Source organism: Rhinatrema bivittatum, chromosome 6, assembly GCF_901001135.1.
Source record: "Rhinatrema bivittatum chromosome 6, aRhiBiv1.1, whole genome shotgun sequence".
NCBI classification, from domain to species: Eukaryota; Metazoa; Chordata; class Amphibia; order Gymnophiona; family Rhinatrematidae; genus Rhinatrema; species Rhinatrema bivittatum.
Genome location: NC_042620.1, coordinates 99,698,104 through 99,715,182, shown reverse-complemented (window position 1 = coordinate 99,715,182; position 17,079 = coordinate 99,698,104). Strand labels below are relative to the sequence as shown.

At 49.0% G+C, this 17,079-nt stretch overlaps 1 protein-coding gene across 1 annotated transcript in view; it reads right to left on the bottom strand.

The window, feature by feature from the left end:
- The window catches only part of LOC115093624 (sodium channel protein type 2 subunit alpha-like), a 279,971-nt gene that overhangs the window by 218,665 nt on the left and 44,227 nt on the right, over positions 1–17,079 (bottom strand). Inside the window, exon 9 of the mRNA XM_029605640.1 lies at positions 15,492–15,633. Coding sequence (XP_029461500.1) covers positions 15,492–15,633 — 142 coding nt within the window. The remainder of the gene's footprint in view (positions 1–15,491; positions 15,634–17,079) is intronic.

The following is a 17,079-nucleotide window of genomic DNA, read 5'->3' as shown; positions in this document are numbered from 1 at the left end:
GTACTCAAAATGGCGCTGATCGCCTTTGCCCTCACTATGTCACAGGGACCGTTGGTCGGCCCCTGTGACATAGTGAGGGCAAAGGCGATCGGCGCCATTTTGAAACCAGTCCAGCACCGAGGGTATGAGTGCAGGGGATGGATCCCGGACCCCCCGCTAGACCACCAGGTACATGTAAAAGGTTTTGGGGGGTGGGGGAAGCAAAGGGGTCATTTGTAAAGGGTCGGGGTGGGTTTTTTTTATCGGGCCATCGGCGCCATTTTTATTAATGGCAGCCGACGGCCCGAGAGCAGCAGATCGCTCCCGGGACTCCCAGTAGATCACCAGGTATTTCTAAAAGGTTTTGGGGGGGTTCGGGAGGGTGGGGGAAGGTAAGGGATTAGTTTTAAAGGGTCGGGGTGGGTTTAGGAGGAGTTTTGGTGTGCCGGTTTTCCCGCCCTCCCCCCAAATAACTCCCGTTAGTGGACACTAACCTCATTAACGATTTTTCACGATAAATTGGGGGAATTTCTATTGTTTCGCGCACGATTTTTGACGATTTAAAAAATATCTGATGATTTTTTTAAATCGTCAAAAAACGATTCACATCCCTATTCAGTAATCATTGTAAGATACCCTTTTCACTTCAAGTACCACTATTTCCCTCTGACAAAACTAAGGTTTCATTCATCCTTTCATTACTGGAGGGCCCAGCTCTAGCCTGGTCAACCCCGCTATGGGAGCGAGATGATCCATTACTGGATAATCTGGACCAATTCCTTAGAGACTTCCGGTTAGTTTTTGATGAGCCAGGACGTTTGGCTTCTGCTGCTTCTGACTTACTACAAATTCATCAGGGCTCTCGTTCAGTTGGGAAGTATACTGTCCAGTTTCAGCCTTTAGTCGCTGAACTTCAGTGGGGGGAGGATAGCCTTACAGCCATTTTCCGCCCAGGATTTTCAAAATCTATTAAGGATGAGTTGGCTGGACGAGACCCGCTGGATTCTTTAGAAGAACTAATCGATTTGGCAATTCGCCTGGATCTTTGCTTTCTGGAAAGGTCTTGGGAAAGAGCCTCTCTTCACGGTCGTTATGTTTAGCACCTTCATTTCAACATACGGCTTCCCCCACCAAACCTCAAGAATCTTGACCCATCACCGAAGAACCCATGCAAATAGACTGGGTCAGGATCTCTCCCAAGGAGTGTCAGTGACGATGGTAAGATAACCTCTGTATATATTGTGCGGGGGCTGGTTATTATGTCGTATCTTGTCCTCTGAAGCCGGCAAACTCTCAGACCTAGGATTGGTGGGAGAGGCCTCCCTGGGTCATTTAATCTCCTCTCCACAAATCTTAATTGCAGTGAGTCTTTCTACAGATAAGAATGTGATACATCTGCAGGCCTTTCTAGACAGCAGAGCAGCTGGAAACTTTATTAAAGAGAGCATTGTTAAGCAATATCACATTTCTATGGAACCACTAAAAGTTGCTCTTAAGATTTCATCAGACAGACAGGATTTCCTGCATCACCAAGCCACTGATTATGACTACTGGTCTGCCATACCAAGAGAGAATCTGTATGTGCTACCTTCCACGGTGAACCAGATAATTTTGGGACTACCATGGCTGAAGTTACACCAACCCCACATTGATTGGAGTTCATTACAACTGGCAAAATGAAGTCCAAAATGCCATAGGGACTGTCTGATTCAAGTAAAGGCACCTATACTCAACATTCTCTTCTTGGGTTACTTGTTCTGTATGCAGATTTTGCCGACATTTTTAGTAAACAATGAGCTGAAACCTTACCTCCGCATCGAGATTCTGATTGCGCAATTGACTTACTTCTTGGAAAAATGCCCCCTCGAGGAAGTGTCTACTCAGTATCAGTCCATGAACAGAGGCCATGAATCAATATATCCAAGAAAACTTAGTTCGTGGATTCATCAGACCGTCGTCCTCAACAGCGGGAGCTGGGTTCTTTTTTGTTGGAAAAAAAGATGTCCCTTCGATCTTGTATCGATTATCGAGGTCTAAATGCAATTACTAGAAAAAAACGATACCCTCTACCTCTTATAACTGAGCTTTTTGATTGACTTAGAGGAGCACAGATATTCACTAAACTAGATCTACAGGGAGCTTATAATCTGGTACAGATACGGGGCTTAGCCTACCGGGACCGTTCAACCCATCAGGCTGCTTTGTTCCCCTAACCCCATGGGAGTAAGAATGAATGTCAGAACGGCAAGCTGATCACGGAGACTGGAGGAAGTCCTGCAAACCCCTCTACACCGTCTCTGCCTCTAAATTCTTCTTCTTTTTTTTTTTTAATTTAAAACTTACCCGAGCTCAGCCTTTATCGGCTGAGTACAGAGACAGTCTCCAGCTGCAGGGGCAGAGAGCATATACTGTCTCTGTCTCACTTGGCCTTCTGCACCCGTTGCCTTTAAACTGTACAATCAGCTAAGTCCATGCCGGGAAACCCAGCTACCGGACCAAGGCATACATCTGAGGGTTCACAGAAATCACCTCAGGAATTCTCAACTGGGAGAGGGACCATCTGGTATCACCGCAAGAGAGAGGGGCTTTTCTTTTTCTATTTTAAATTCTCCTTCCCAAATCTGAAGCAATCCCCATAGGGAGATACACATCCACCATCTGGTGAAAACAGAGATTACTGGCAGGCTGGTATCACTGCAGGAGTATATATACTGTGACGTCAGATTGCTCCGTCTCCATCTGCTGGCAGGGGAGCATAACCCACTTGTCCTGAACCCATCTGCTAGGAAATACCAACATGTAAAATAGGTTGAGCCATATGAAAATAAGACTTCAGTGGTGCATCCAAAATGCTGGATGCAGGCCACCACACACGTTTTAGGGTCTCAAAAATCCCTTGTATTAACTAGCTAAAGTGAAAGGGCTAGCCAACATGGGGGATTTTAACCATGCATTCTCCTTTACCAAAGTTGGAATGCTCATCCCATGGACATAGAACACTAAGACACTTTCCTCCCCTCAAGCCCCCTCCTCCCTATTATGACTTGTAGGTGTGTGGGCCCTGGGCCGAGGTGAGAGATGGTACCGCCCACAAGGAGGAGCCCTGTGAGCCTCACAGTCGGGAGGCATGGTCTCAGCAGACGTCAGACACAGCTGTAGAATAGAGTCTTTATTATAATAGTAGAAAAGGCACAGCCCGTGGAGTAGGGGGTGCAGGAGAAAGAGATGAGGTCTGAGAAGGGGTACTCCCAGAGGGAATGCCTCAGATGTGAATATTCGGTAATGATCCGCAGAGCCGGGTACACCAAAGAAGTCTCTCCACAGTGACAATGCGGTAGTGGACTGCAAGGTACACCAAGGTGGTTCCTCACTAGTGCTGGCACGGTAGTGGCCTGAGGTACGGGTTACACCAGAGAGGGTCTCACAAAGCTGGTTCAGCAGTAGTCCGTGGAATTAAGGGACTCACAGAGTGATAGTTCCAAGAGAGGTCCCGGGGAACAGGAACAGAGTGCAGTCCAAGGCAGAAGGCCAGAGACGAGGAAGGACGAGGAAGGATCCCTGAGGAGCGGGTATCCAGAACCTCTCACGCCGAAGTGCAGGAACTGGAACAGGAAGTCCGTACGAGAGAAGCAGATTCAGTAATGAGGAAACTCCTTGCTAACTCGTCAATAGGCAGGGCCAGGCAGCTTAAGTACAGCAGAGTGTAAACGTCATCCGGAGGGGATGCTCCGAGGTTCCCGTCATGATGTGCTTAATACTAGCCCGTGCACATGTGACTAAATGATCCCATGAGCAAGATGGCGGTCGGCAGTACCCATGCTGTCCCGGGAGCAGCAGGGAGGTCAGCAATAGCTATCAGAGGCCGTCACTTTCCCCAATTATGTTAGGGCTGCATAGAAAGAGGTGAGCATTAGTGGTCGCAGCCATTTGTGACTGACTGGCGTAACAGTACCCCCCCTTCTTAGGGCCCCTCCCCGGGGGTTTTGGTTTCCGAGATGAGCAATGTGGAACTGTATGATTAGTTCCTTGTTGAGGATGTTGGCTGCGGGCTCCCAACTATTCTCCTCGGGACCAAATCCTTCCCTTGAGATGAGATATTCCCAATGCCTTCTGCTCTTCCTTACGTCTAGGATGTCTTTTACCTGATAGGTGATATCCTCTTCAGCCGTTAGAGGTTGGGGTTCAGGCGGTTTCCTTGAGAACTCAGACAGGATAAGCAGGTTTCAGAGAGAGATATGGAAAGCGTTGTGGATCTTAAGTGAAGTAGGTAATTGAAGGCTGTAAGTAACTGGCCCCAGGCGGCGAAGAACTGGAAAAGGCCAAATGTATCTTGGCGCAAAGCGAGCTGAAGGCAGTTTTAGGTGGATGAAGCGGGTACTGAGCCACATTTTGACTCTGGGATTCAACTAAGGAGCCGCTCGGTGATGAGCATCGTAGAACTTCTTAGCCTTTTGACCGGCTTGTTGGAGAAGTTATTTGGTATGCTCCTAGAGTTGATGCAGGTCTTGCACCGAGGCCTGGGCTGCAGGAAATGGCACAGACAGAGGCACTGGAAGAGGAGGCAGTGGCTGGTGTCCGTAGACAATTTGGAAGGGCGAAGATCCAGTAGAAGCAGACTGGTGGGAGTTTAGAACAAACTCGGCCCAGGGAAGCAAATCGGACCAGTCACTTTGCCTTGAGTTTACGTATGCCCGGAGAAACTGTTTTTAAAGTATGGTTTGTCTTCTCTGTCTATCCATTGGCCTGGGGATGGTAGGCTGATGTGAAGTCCAGGGCTATGTCAAATCTTTTGCATAGTGACCTCCAAAACTTCGCCCTAAATTGTACGCCTCTATCGGATAGGATATGTCTTGGGAGACCATAGAGGCGAAAGATGTGGCGTATGAATAGTTTCGCTAGTTCTGGGGCTGAAGGCAGACCAGGTAGCGCTACAAAATGAGGCATCTTTGAAAAATAGTCCATGGTGACCCAGATGGTGTTGTTGCCACAGGAAATAGGTAGCTCAACAATGAATCCGAGGCTATGTGTGTCCATGGTTCCTGGGTGCAGGGGCAGTTTGCCAGCGGCTTTTGATGGGCGCAAGTAGGGCACGATTCCATGTATGAATTAACATCTTTCTTCATGGTTGGCCACCAGTAGAACCTTTGCAGAGTAGAAAGTGTCCTAGCTTGTCTGGGATGGCCTGCAAGCAGAGAATCGTGCGCCCATCTGAGGATCTTTCTTCTAAGTGGTTGGGGAACAACCGTATTCCCAGCTGGAACCATGTGTGTAGCAGAGAGGAGCACCCTCGTAGGGTCTATGATATGGCGTGGCATATCTGGAACATCTTCCATGGTAAAATGAATGGGAGAGTGCATCGGCTCGGGTGTTTTAATCAGCTGGCCGGTATCGCAAGAGGAAATTGAACCGAGTAAAAAATAGAGACCAGTGGGACTGTCTGTGGTTCAGACATTGAGTACTCAAGGTTCTTGTGATCGGTGTAAACCGTGATTTGGTGTTGCTCTCCCTCGAGCCATGGTCATCATTCTTTGAAGGCTAATTTAATCGCCAGCAATTCCTTGTCCCCTATTCCGTAATTACGCTCTGCAGGGGAGAAGCGTCAGGAGAAGAATGAGCATGGGTGCAAGGTATGATTGGCTGAGTGTTGGCTGAGGACTGCACCAACACTGAAGTCAGAAGCGTCAACTTTGAAGATGAAGGGTCATCGGGGATCTGAGTGGCGCAAGCACGGTTCTTGTAGGAAGGTGGTCACGGCTTCAGGAGTCCACTGTGAGGGGTTGGCTCCCTTTCGAGTCATGGCTGTAAGTGGGGTGGTCAGTGTTGAATAATGGTGGATGAATGACCTGTAGTAGTTAGTGAAACCCAAGAATCTTCGTAGTGCCTTAAGACCTATGGTGTTATGGTTAAGCGGTGTTTGGGTGGATTCTTGGGTACTGAGGAAGATGACCATGCCCACGGGGAGGAGCCCCGTGAGGCGCCACAGTACTTGGCTAAACGCAGACGCACAAACACAGAGTTAGTTCTGTTATTAAACAGCTTGGAGTGTACCACCCGAGGTGGCAGTAGTGAGGTAGTCAGGATGTAACAGTCTTAGGACCCTCGGCAGAGGGGACCCTTCTTACCCCGTTGGTATAGGGGGATTCTGGTGTAGGTTTCCCAGCAAGGCAGTACTGTGGATGAGATAGACTAAGAGTTAGATTACTCAATAGATGGTTGCTGTTGGTATACAATTCCACCAGATTGAAGAAGTTGGTAGCAGCACCGAAGCAGGGAGAGCAGGCCCTCAAGGAGCGAGTACCTGATCCCTGTAAGGCACCTGAAATAAATCAGAGGGCCCCCGTGGAGCAGGTACCCAAGGTTAGCAATACCCCGAAGGGCAGAGACAGAGCTTCCAGTGGCAGCACGGAAGCGGCAGAGTACCTTAGACCAGCTGAAACCAATCCTTTGCTAACTCAACAAGCTAGCAACTTAGTACAGGCTATATTCCCAAATTGCGTGTTGTCAGTAGAGGGGAACGCCCCCGAGGTTTGCGCCAATGTTGGAATAGACGTGGGTGGCATGCGCACACTCTAGTAATCCCTTGGGAGGAGCATGGTGGGAAGCAGCACCATAGCCGTTCCAGGGACACCGGAGAAGTTGGCTTGTAGATGCGGCAGCAGCCATTTTCCAAAGGGAAGCGGGAGGAGCCGTGAACAAGGCGAGGCAAACAGGGTGAAGCCATCTAGCACTGATGGACGCAACATGTGGGTTGCGGCCAATCCTGAATACTCTTGGTCTTTTGTGGATCCATTTGGTACCCTTGGCTGGAGACCACATAGCCTAAGAAGGGAACAGACTCCTGGTGAAAGGAACATTTTTCCAGTTTGGCATATAACTGGTTGTCCCTCAATCGTTGTAAGACATTGGCGACGTCCAAATGATTGCTCTGTAGGTCTTTTGAGAAAACCAGAATATCATTCAGGTATACCACTACACAGTTGTAAAGCATATCCCTGAAGATTTCGTTCATCATATTTTGAAATACTGCCGGGGTGTTGCACAGCCAAACGACATCACTAAATATTCAAAATGGCCGTCATGAGTGTTAAATGTGGTTTTCCATTTGTCACCCCGGTGTATCCTGAACAAGTTATATGCTCCTATGAGGTCCAATTTAGTGAATATTTTGGCCCCTTGGAGCCTGTCAAAAAGCTCAGAGGCTAATGACAATGGGTAGCGGTCTGTTGCGTTTGTGCCTCTTCTCGCCCCTTGCTCCACCCTCTCTAACTTGGGAGTGACTCCCTTCGACTCTGACAGACAGATGCAGCTGCGCCTTCGTCCTGCCTCTTGGTCCTGGTGTCCCCGGGTTGGCTTGATGCTACGGATCCGCCATGTTCCTGATGACGTAAGGGGGCGCGTGCGCTCCAGACTTTGTACCAGCAAGGGCATGAACCTTGGAGGTGTCCCCCCGTAGTGACGTCATCCATTTCCACTTTAAAAGGTCTTCATTTGCTAACCTCTAATGAGTTAGCAAGGAACTCCAACAGGACTTGCTTCGGCAGTCCACGATATTTGTAACAACGATCCGAGTCAGCAAGGAGAATCCTTCTCCACTGCTCGGCCTTTTCAAACTTACCAGGAGTACCCGCACCACGGAGGCTCCGCTCTCTCTTCTTGATTTCAGATTGCCAAGACGGGATCTGGTACTTGCTCCTTGAGGGCCTATGTCCCTGAATACTCGGAAGACTCCTCATTGCCTGGAAGCGATCGCAGACGTGAACACAGTGAGTTTTATTGTAGATAGGAATTGGTACCTGCTCCATGAGGGCCTACATTCCTATAGCTCTGAAGGCTCCCTTCCATCCAAGACGTTATCGCAGGTACGGAAATTGAAAGTTATATTGGTAAGACTGCAGATAGGAGCCGGTACTCGCTCCACAAGGGCCCATGTTCCTAGAATCCTTTACAGACTAGGGATGTGAATCGTTTTTTGACGATTTAAAATATCGTCCGATATATTTTAAATCGTCAAAAATCGTTAGGGCCACGATACAATACCAATTCCCCCGATTTATCGTCAAAAAATCGTAAATCGGGGGAAGGGGGAGGGCAGGAAAACCGGCACACTAAAACCCCCTAAAACCCACCCCCGACCCTTTAAATTAAATCCCCCACCCTCCCGAACCCCCCCCAAATGCATTAAATTACCTGGGAGTCCTCCGTAGCGGCGGTCCGTGGCTAAATCGGGGGAAGGGGGAGAGCACGAAAACCGGCACACTAGATCGTGAGGTCTTCAGCCGGCGCCATTTTTCAAAATGGCCGCCGCAAAATGGCGGCGGCCATAGACGAAAACGATTCAACGTAAGAGGTCGTTCCGGACCCCTGCTGGACTTTTGGCAAGTCTTGTGGGGGTCAGGAGGCCCCCCCAAGCTGGCCAAAAGTTCCTGGGGGTCCAGCGGGGGTCAAGGAGCGATTTCCTGCCGTGAATCGTTTTCCGTACGGAAAATGGCGCCGGCAGGAGATCGACTGCAGGAGGTCGTTCAGTGAGGTCCGGAAATCTCACGAGGGTTCTGGACCTCGCTGAACGACCTCCTGCAGTCGATCTCCTGCCGGCGCCATTTTCCGTACGGACAATGGCGCCGGCCATACGCGTATGGCCGGCGCCATTTTCCGTACGGAAAACGATTCGCGGCAGGAAATCGCTCCTTGACCCCCGCTGGACCCCCAGGAACTTTTGGCCAGCTTGGGGGGGCCTCCTGACCCCCACAAGACTTGCCAAAAGTCCAGCGGGGGTCCGGAACGACCTCTTGGGTCGAATCGTTTTCGTCTATGGCCGCCGCCATTTTGCGGCGGCCATTTTGAAAAATGGCGCCGGCTGAAGACCTCACGATCTAGTGTGCCAGTTTTCGTGCTCTCCCCCTTCCCCCGATTTAGCCACGGACCGCCGCTACAGAGGACTCCCAGGTAATCTAATGCATTGGGGGGGGGGGGTTCGGGAGGGTGGGGGATTTAATTTAAAGGGTCGGGGGTGGGTTTTAGGGGGTTTTAGTGTGCCGGCTCACGATTTTAACGATTATGACGATACTTTACACACACAAATGGCAACAATACGATTCCCTCCCCCTCCCAGCCGAAATCGATCGTTAAGACGATCGAGGACACGATTCACATCTCTATTACAGACTCTCTTCTACTCTAGAAGCCATTTCATATACAGCTATTGTGAGTCCTTGTTACAGACTGTTTATAGGAACCAGTACTTGCCTACGGCTCCTGTTCCTGAATATACTGAAGACTCTCTGTGGCATAGAGACCATTGCAGACATCTACTATTGTGAGTGTACCATCTTGTATCCAGTATACCCTGTCTACTCACTACTTCTAGTCTCTCTCTACAGCTCAGCGACCCAGAGATTATATTCCAGTATCAGAAGGACTTCAGCCCTGCCGGACACATTGACTCACTACTGCCACCACTGGTGGTCCAGCTTCCAGCCTAATAAAAAACTATTTGTGTTTATTTCATATTCTACCCTAGCCGGTGGTTCCTCTCAGGATCTCCTCCTGGGGGTGCTGTCGTCTGCCATCGGCCCAGGGATTCACCATTTCCTCCAAGTGGTCATTCCTTACACTACTGTCACTCTGTGGGAACCAACCACTACCAACCACTAACACCGCTTACGGAAGTATTATATAGATAGCTACCTTCTCTTTCTATGGGACTTGCCAGCAGCCTATATATAACAGATTGCTACTCCGTAGCGGAGGCATGATAGATTGCTATCTCAGAGCGAAGTACAATATACCTATTGTTAGCTCCTCTCCTCAGAAAAGTATCATTGAACAGATTGCCAACTCCTCTTCCCTGGGGGGTTGATCCATAACAGATTACTAACTCCTTCCTTACAGGAGCATCTAACAGCAGTTTGCTAACAGATTACTAACTCCACCCTCCTGGCGGGGTAAGCACTACAGATAGCTAACTCCTCCCCTCTGGAGGAGCAGATCATGACCGATTGCTAACTCCTCCCCCTTTCAGGAGAAAAGCAGAACAGATTGCTAACTCTGCCCTCCTGGCGGGGTGAGCAATAACAGATTGCTAACTCCTCCCTCTGGAGGAGGAGAACGTAATACGGTCCTTCAGGATGATCTTATTTAAGCCACGGTAATCTATGCACGGCCGAAGGGAACCTTCCTTGTTTCCCACAAAAAAGAATCTTCCTCGGCGGGAGATTTAGAAGGCTGGATGAAGCCTTTCGCTAAATTCTCTTGTATGTACTCAGACATTGATTTGGTTTCCGTCAGAGATAGTGGGTACACCCTTCCTCTGGGAGGTTCGATGTTGGGTAGCAAGTTTATAGCGCAATAAAATGAGTGATGAGGTGGTAGAGTGTCTGCCGCTTTCTTGGAGAACACATCGCTAAACGAGGAATACTGCTGGGGAAGACCCGGAAGAGAAGTGGTAGTCGTCAGACAAGGCATAGGAGTTACGACCTCTAAGCACTTCCCATGGCAAGATTTGCCCCATTGGGACAGTTGTAAGGTGCTCCAATCAAACTGTGTATGCATTTGTAACCATGGCAGTCCAAGCACCACAGGATATATAGCTTTATCTAAGACCAAAAAGGACATGGTCTCCGTGTGTAGCGACCCGGTGCAAAGTTGGATTAGTGTGGTGGAGAAAGTAACTTCGCCTGATAATGGCTCGCCGTGAATTGAAGACAGTAGCAAGGGTGTAGGCATCCAGACAGTGGGGATTCTTAGATGTTCCACGAGTTGTATGAGTATAAAGTTCCCAACAGCCTCGGAGTCGACCAGAGCTAGGGTATGAAACTCTAAGGAGCCTATGTTTATAGAGACAGGTAATGTTAGTGGAGGAGATAAAGCGGTCAGGCCTAGGAGAAGTCCTCTAGCGGGTCCTAGGCCTGGGAGTTTCCCGGACAGAGTGGACAGGAGGGTACCGCATGACCTGGCTGGCCACAATACATGCAAAGACCTGATCTTTGCTGATGAAGTATTTCTTTCCCAGATAAATGACTGCGACCCATTTGCATAGGTTCCTCTTCTTCGGTGCTGGGTGATAGAGGCGTCTGAGCTGTAGGTGTTTGGTGAGAGCGTGGAGCACCTGACAACATCCTCTTAGATCCTCTGGCCTCGCGTGACCGCTCATGCAGACGATGATCAATGCGACCGGCCAGGTCGATAAGGGAGTCCAGTGCCTCAGGAAGTTCATGTGCTGCTAATTCGTCTTTGATCCATGAACTTAGCCCCTCCATGAATATGGCATGCAGGCAGCCCAGATCCCAATGTAATTTTGAGGAAGGAGTCCTAAACTCAATGACATATTTGGTCAATGACCTTGAACGTTGTTGGAAATGCAGGTGCAGATCCAGCGACAGTCCTGCGAGTGGGGTCATCAAATACAGAGCGAAACAGGGCAGGGAAACCTGGCAAATCATTGAGAATTGGATCCATTCGTTCCCAAAGGGGAGACGCCCAGGTCAGGGCTTTTCCGTCCAGGAGGGATAAAATGTATGTAGTTTTGGACACTACGGCGGGAAATATGAAGGCTGCAAAGAGAAGTACAGGCTGCACTGGTTCAAAAAGCCCCTGCATAACAAGGGATCACCTGCAAAGCGAGGAGGTGCCGGCAAGGGCACAGGAGGCTAGGGATGTGAATCGTGTCCTCGATCGTCTTAACGATCGATTTCGGCTGGGAGGGGGAGGGAATCGTATTGTTGCCGTTTGGGGGGGTAAAATATCGTGAAAAATCGTGAAAAATCGTTAAAAAAATCGAAAAAAAATCGAAAAACCGGCACATTAAAACCCCCTAAAAACCCACCCCCGACCCTTTAAATTAAATCCCCCACCCCCAAATAACTTAAATAACCTGCGGGTCCAGCGGCGGTCCGGAACGGCAGCGGTCCGGAACGGGCTCCTGCTCCTGCATCTTGTCGTCTTCGGCCGGCGCCATTTTCCAAAATGGCGCCGAAAAATGGCGGCGGCCATAGACGAAAAAGATTGGACGGCAGGAGGTCCTTCCGGACCCCCGCTGGACTTTTGGCAAGTCTCGTGGGGGTCAGGAGGCCCCCCACAAGCTGGCCAAAAGTTCCTGGAGGTCCAGCGGGGGTCAGGGAGCGATTTCCCGCCGCGAATCGTTTTCGTACGGAAAATGGCGCCGGCAGGAGATCGACTGCAGGAGGTCGTTCAGCGAGGCGCCGGAACCCTCGCTGAACGACCTCCTGCAGTCGATCTCCTGCCGGCGCCATTTTCCGTACGAAAACGATTCGCGGCGGGAAATCGCTCCCTGACCCCCGCTGGACCTCCAGGAACTTTTGGCCAGCTTGTGGGGGGCCTCCTGACCCCCACGAGACTTGCCAAAAGTCCAGCGGGGGTCCGGAAGGACCTCCTGCCGTCCAATCTTTTTCGTCTATGGCCGCCGCCATTTTTCGGCGCCATTTTGGAAAATGGCGCCGGCCGAAGACGACAAGATGCAGGAGCAGGAGCCCGTTCCGGACCGCTGCCGTTCCGGACCGCCGCTGGACCCGCAGGTTATTTAAGTTATTTGGGGGGGGTTCGGGAGGGTGGGGGATTTAATTTAAAGGGTCGGGGGTGGGTTTTAGGGGGTTTTAGTGTGCCGGCTCACGATTCTAACGATTTATAACGATAAATCGTTAGAATCTGTATTGTATTGTGTTCCATAACGGTTTAAGACGATATTAAAATTATCGGACGATAATTTTAATCGTCCTAAAACGATTCACATCCCTACAGGAGGCCAAAATCGTGGTGCAGGTGAAGCAGGACTTGGCAGGCATTGAGGCAGAGTCCAGCCGAGTGCTTAATTGACTGATGGCGTTAGCCAAAGTCTCTAATACCTTTTATTGTTCTGAAATTTGCTGGGCTGGGCCAGGCCAGGGATGGCCTGAATCGCTGAGACCTTAGCCGAGTCCATGGAGATAGCAATCTATTATGACTTGTTGGTGTGTGGGTCCTGAGCCGAGGTGAGAGATGGTACCACCCACAGGGAGGAGCCCTGTGAGCCTCACCATCGGGAGGCATGGTCTCAGCAGACACAGCTGTGGAATAGAGTCTTTATTATAATAGTAGAAAAGGCACAGCCCATGGAGTGGGGGCTGCTGGAGAAAGAGATGAGGTCTGAGAAGGGATACACCCAGAGAGAATGCCTCAGACGTGAATATCCGGTAATGGTCCACAGAGCGGGGTACAGCAAAGACGTCTATCCACAGTGATCTCAAACCAATTATATCTGGACTTAGATTTACCACATTAATTGATCCCAGACCTTTCTACTTTATTTATTTTATTTATTTCATCAATCTGCACTCATGTTGGAGGCAGGTTTCTCCTCCTTTGCCCTAATAAGACAAAGGTCCTCAAATGCTTGTATCCTTTATTCAATTGTTAATTTCCCTCATTTGCCGTTGCAATTAGCCGTTCAACGATCTGTTCAGTTCGCCCGGTTTTTCCCAGTTCTATGTAACCCCTGTTTTTGTTCTATGTAATGCCCTTGCAACATTGTTCTATGTAATGCCTTGGGCTCTTCTGTTGTTATATGTACACCGATTTGATATGTTTGCTTTCAACATGAAGGTCGGTATAAAAAAAGTTCAAATAAAATAAAAAATAAATGATGTGGTAGTGGCCTGCAGTGCAGGGTACACCAAGTTGGTTCCTCACTAGTGCTGGCACAGTAGTGGCCGAGGTACGGGGTACACCAGAGAGGGTCTCACAAAGCTGGTTCAGCAGTAGTCTGTGGAGTTAAGGTACTCACAGAGTGACAGTTCCAAGAGAGGTCCTGGGGAACGGGAACAGAGTGCAGTCCAAGGCAGAAGACCCTCCAAGGAGCGGGTAGCTGGAGACGAGGAAGGGCCCCTGAGGAGTGGGTATCCAGTGTGTCTCACGCCAAAGTGCAGAAACTGGAACAGGAAGTCCGTACAAGAGAAGCGGATTCAGCAATGAGGAAACTCCTTGCTAACTCGTCGATAGGCAGGGCCAGGCAGCTTAAGTACAGCAGAGTGTAGACCTCATCCGGAGGGGACGCCCCTGAGGTTCCTGTCATGACGTGCTTAATACTGGCCTGTGCGCGCGCCTATGTGATCCCATGAGCAAGATGGCGGTCGGCAGCGCCCACGCTGTCCCGGGAGTGCCAGGGAGGTCGGCAATAGCTGGCAGAGGCCACCACTTTCCCCAGTGATGTGAGTGCTGCATAGAAAGAGGTGAGCATTAGTGGTCGCAGCCGTCTGCAACCAACGGGCGTAACACTCCCACTACAAACGTGGGAACCCTTCTGCTGGTACCATTACAACCACTGAATGATGATGCTAGGTACCGCTTCCCCACTATCAAAGTGAAAGCGCTGGTTATGGTTAGTACAAGAGGTTTCAATATGTCTTACATGAATGCTACATTTTTTGTGGTAGTGTACATTCGTTTTTCACATGCTCCCTACAGAGGATTCTTTAAAGTAGGTGCAAAAAAAGTTAAGTTAAGTAGGATTTTAGCATCCACGCTAAGGGGCGGATTTTCAAACACTACGCGCGCGGGTACTTTTGTTCGCGCCACCGGCGCGAACAAAAGTACACCAGATTTTATAAGATACGCGCGTAGCCGCGCGTATCTTATAAAATCCGGGGTCGGCGCGCGCAAGGGGGTGCACATTTGTGCAACCTGCGCGCGCCGAGCCCAGCGCGGCCTGCCTGTTCCCTCCGAGGCCACTCCGATTTCGGAGCGGCCTCGGAGGGAACTTTTCTTCGCCCTCCCCCCACCTTCCCCTCCCTTCCCCTACCTAACCCACCCCCCGGCCCTATCTAAACCCCCCCCTTACCTTTGTCAGCAAAGTTACGCCTGTCGCCGGCAGCCCCGCTCCGTCCTCCGGTCGCGGGGGCGTGGTCCGGAGGCCTCGACCACGCCCCTGGGCCGGCACCACGCCCCCGGGCCCGCCCCCTCCCTCCCCGTTTCGAAAGCCCCGGGACTTACGCGCATCCCGGGGCTTTACGCGCGCCGGTGGCCTATGCAAAATAGGCGCGCGGGCGCGCGCAGGGGTTTTAAAATCCGCCCCTAAGGGAGTACTTTTGTAACTGCCTACAATGTTGCAAAGTCTGTGGATATGTTTCTCTCACAGACTTTAAACCAATTTTCAAAGGGAACATATGCTTATGTGTTCCCTTTAAAAATTATACCACAAAAACTACTCACGCATAATTACACCTGCTAATTTGTGTGCAGAATTTTTTGGGGAAAAAATCCATGCAAACTTCTGAAAAATGCAAAAGTGTGCATATAATTCCAAATCTTACCCACAAGAATTCCTCTTTAAAATCCCTGCATACAGTCCCTACACACGTTCCTTTACCTGCATATTAGGTGGGAATCTTTGTAAAAGTCAGTTTCCACTCATAAAACACTGTTGTAGCTACAAAATTACCTTCCCTATTTTTACAAGATGCACATTAAAAATATTAGTTTCAATGAATAGGCCCCTTTGTAGTTATTTCAGAAATATTTCTTACCAGTTGATAAAGATTTTCCCAATAATCCTGAGTCATCAACCGGAACAGTGACAGAAACGCCCAGCTGAATGTGTCAAAGCTCGTGTAACCGTAGTTAGGATTTCTACCAGCTTTCACACACGTATATCCTTCAGGACACTGACTAAAAAACAGAAATGGATAGAAGGTGAGCAAGTTTATTTAACAGGTGCCCAGGTTACAGATGGAATGAAGCACTGTGATGGGGGATCATAATCCAAAGAACCCCGTTTATGGGCAAATGCCTGAATCAAAGACAAAATTTGCAATTAAAATTCCATATCATAATTTTTCAGCCCATCTCCCCCAGTTCCAATCCCACTAAATTATATATTCTAAGCAAATGCTCAGGAGCACAAAACACTATTATAAGAAAATGTTATTTTTCTCACCTATCAGACCTTTATATGTTTAGTCCTTTAGTTGCTGCTGAAATGCTGTCCTACAAAATAATACAAATTTTCACCATGTTCAGAGGAAGGGGTTTTTCATTTAATGAGTGGTGAAAATATGAAGTGTTTGTTCTGCCAGCATATATATAGACCTGGCCACAACAAAAAATAACTTCAAATTAAAAGCGGACATGCTCACTAATGAAAGAACAATTTTGGTGATATAATGATAAAATTTGACATCAAGGAGTTAATCCAGGATTTGTGCACATCACCCTATATAGGGTTGAAAAGATTATCTACACCCGTTTTCCATCCCTCTCCTGGAAGCACACCTAGCCAATTGGGTTTTCAGGATTGCCACAACCAATATGCATGAGATAGATTTGTACACCCTGGGTCTCCAATGTATGCAAATCTATCTCATGCATATTCATTATGGATATTTTGAAAACCCAACTGGTTAGGTCTGCCTCCAGCAGATGGTTGAGAAACACTGATCTATGCCATGCAACAGAATTGGCTGTATGTGCACCTTGTATTTTTCCATCTTCTTTTGGATTGCTAGATAGAGATTTACAGTTTTATACAAAACAATGGGAAGGCTGGACTTGAAGAACCTTTGAGGTTTTTTTTAAAGGACCTAACTATATAACTATATTAAGTTATGTAATTGTTTCTAAAAATTAAGGGGTGGATTTTCAATAGATTTAGCCAGCTAACTGGTAGTTAGCTCAGGCCTGAATTTAGGCCTAAACAAAGTAAGCAACTGCCTCCAGTGCCAAATTCTTATAGGCGCCAGAGTGTTGTCACCACTGCCATGCCTAAATGAGAGACTGCAGCCGTGGCGCCGATTCTCTCTTCTAGCAGTTCCTGAAGATACTGAAAAAGCAGTACCAGGCCCTTTTGCACTGATGGATCCTACGGCACCCTGCCACCTCCTCCTCCTCCTCCCACATGGGCTTCTTATTACCATGGAAACCCAAGCAAGGGGCAGGGTATTATAGGGTCCATCAGCACATAAGGGCTGCTGAAGGCTCCATGCTACTTTTTCATCATCTTCAGGTGCTGTGACTTAGAGGTGAGGAGAGTGAGAGAAGGGGATTTGAGCAGGTGGGACTGTTCTCAACCCCCTCCAAAGGGAGAAAAGGGGAAAATAACTCTCCTCCCCCCTCTGT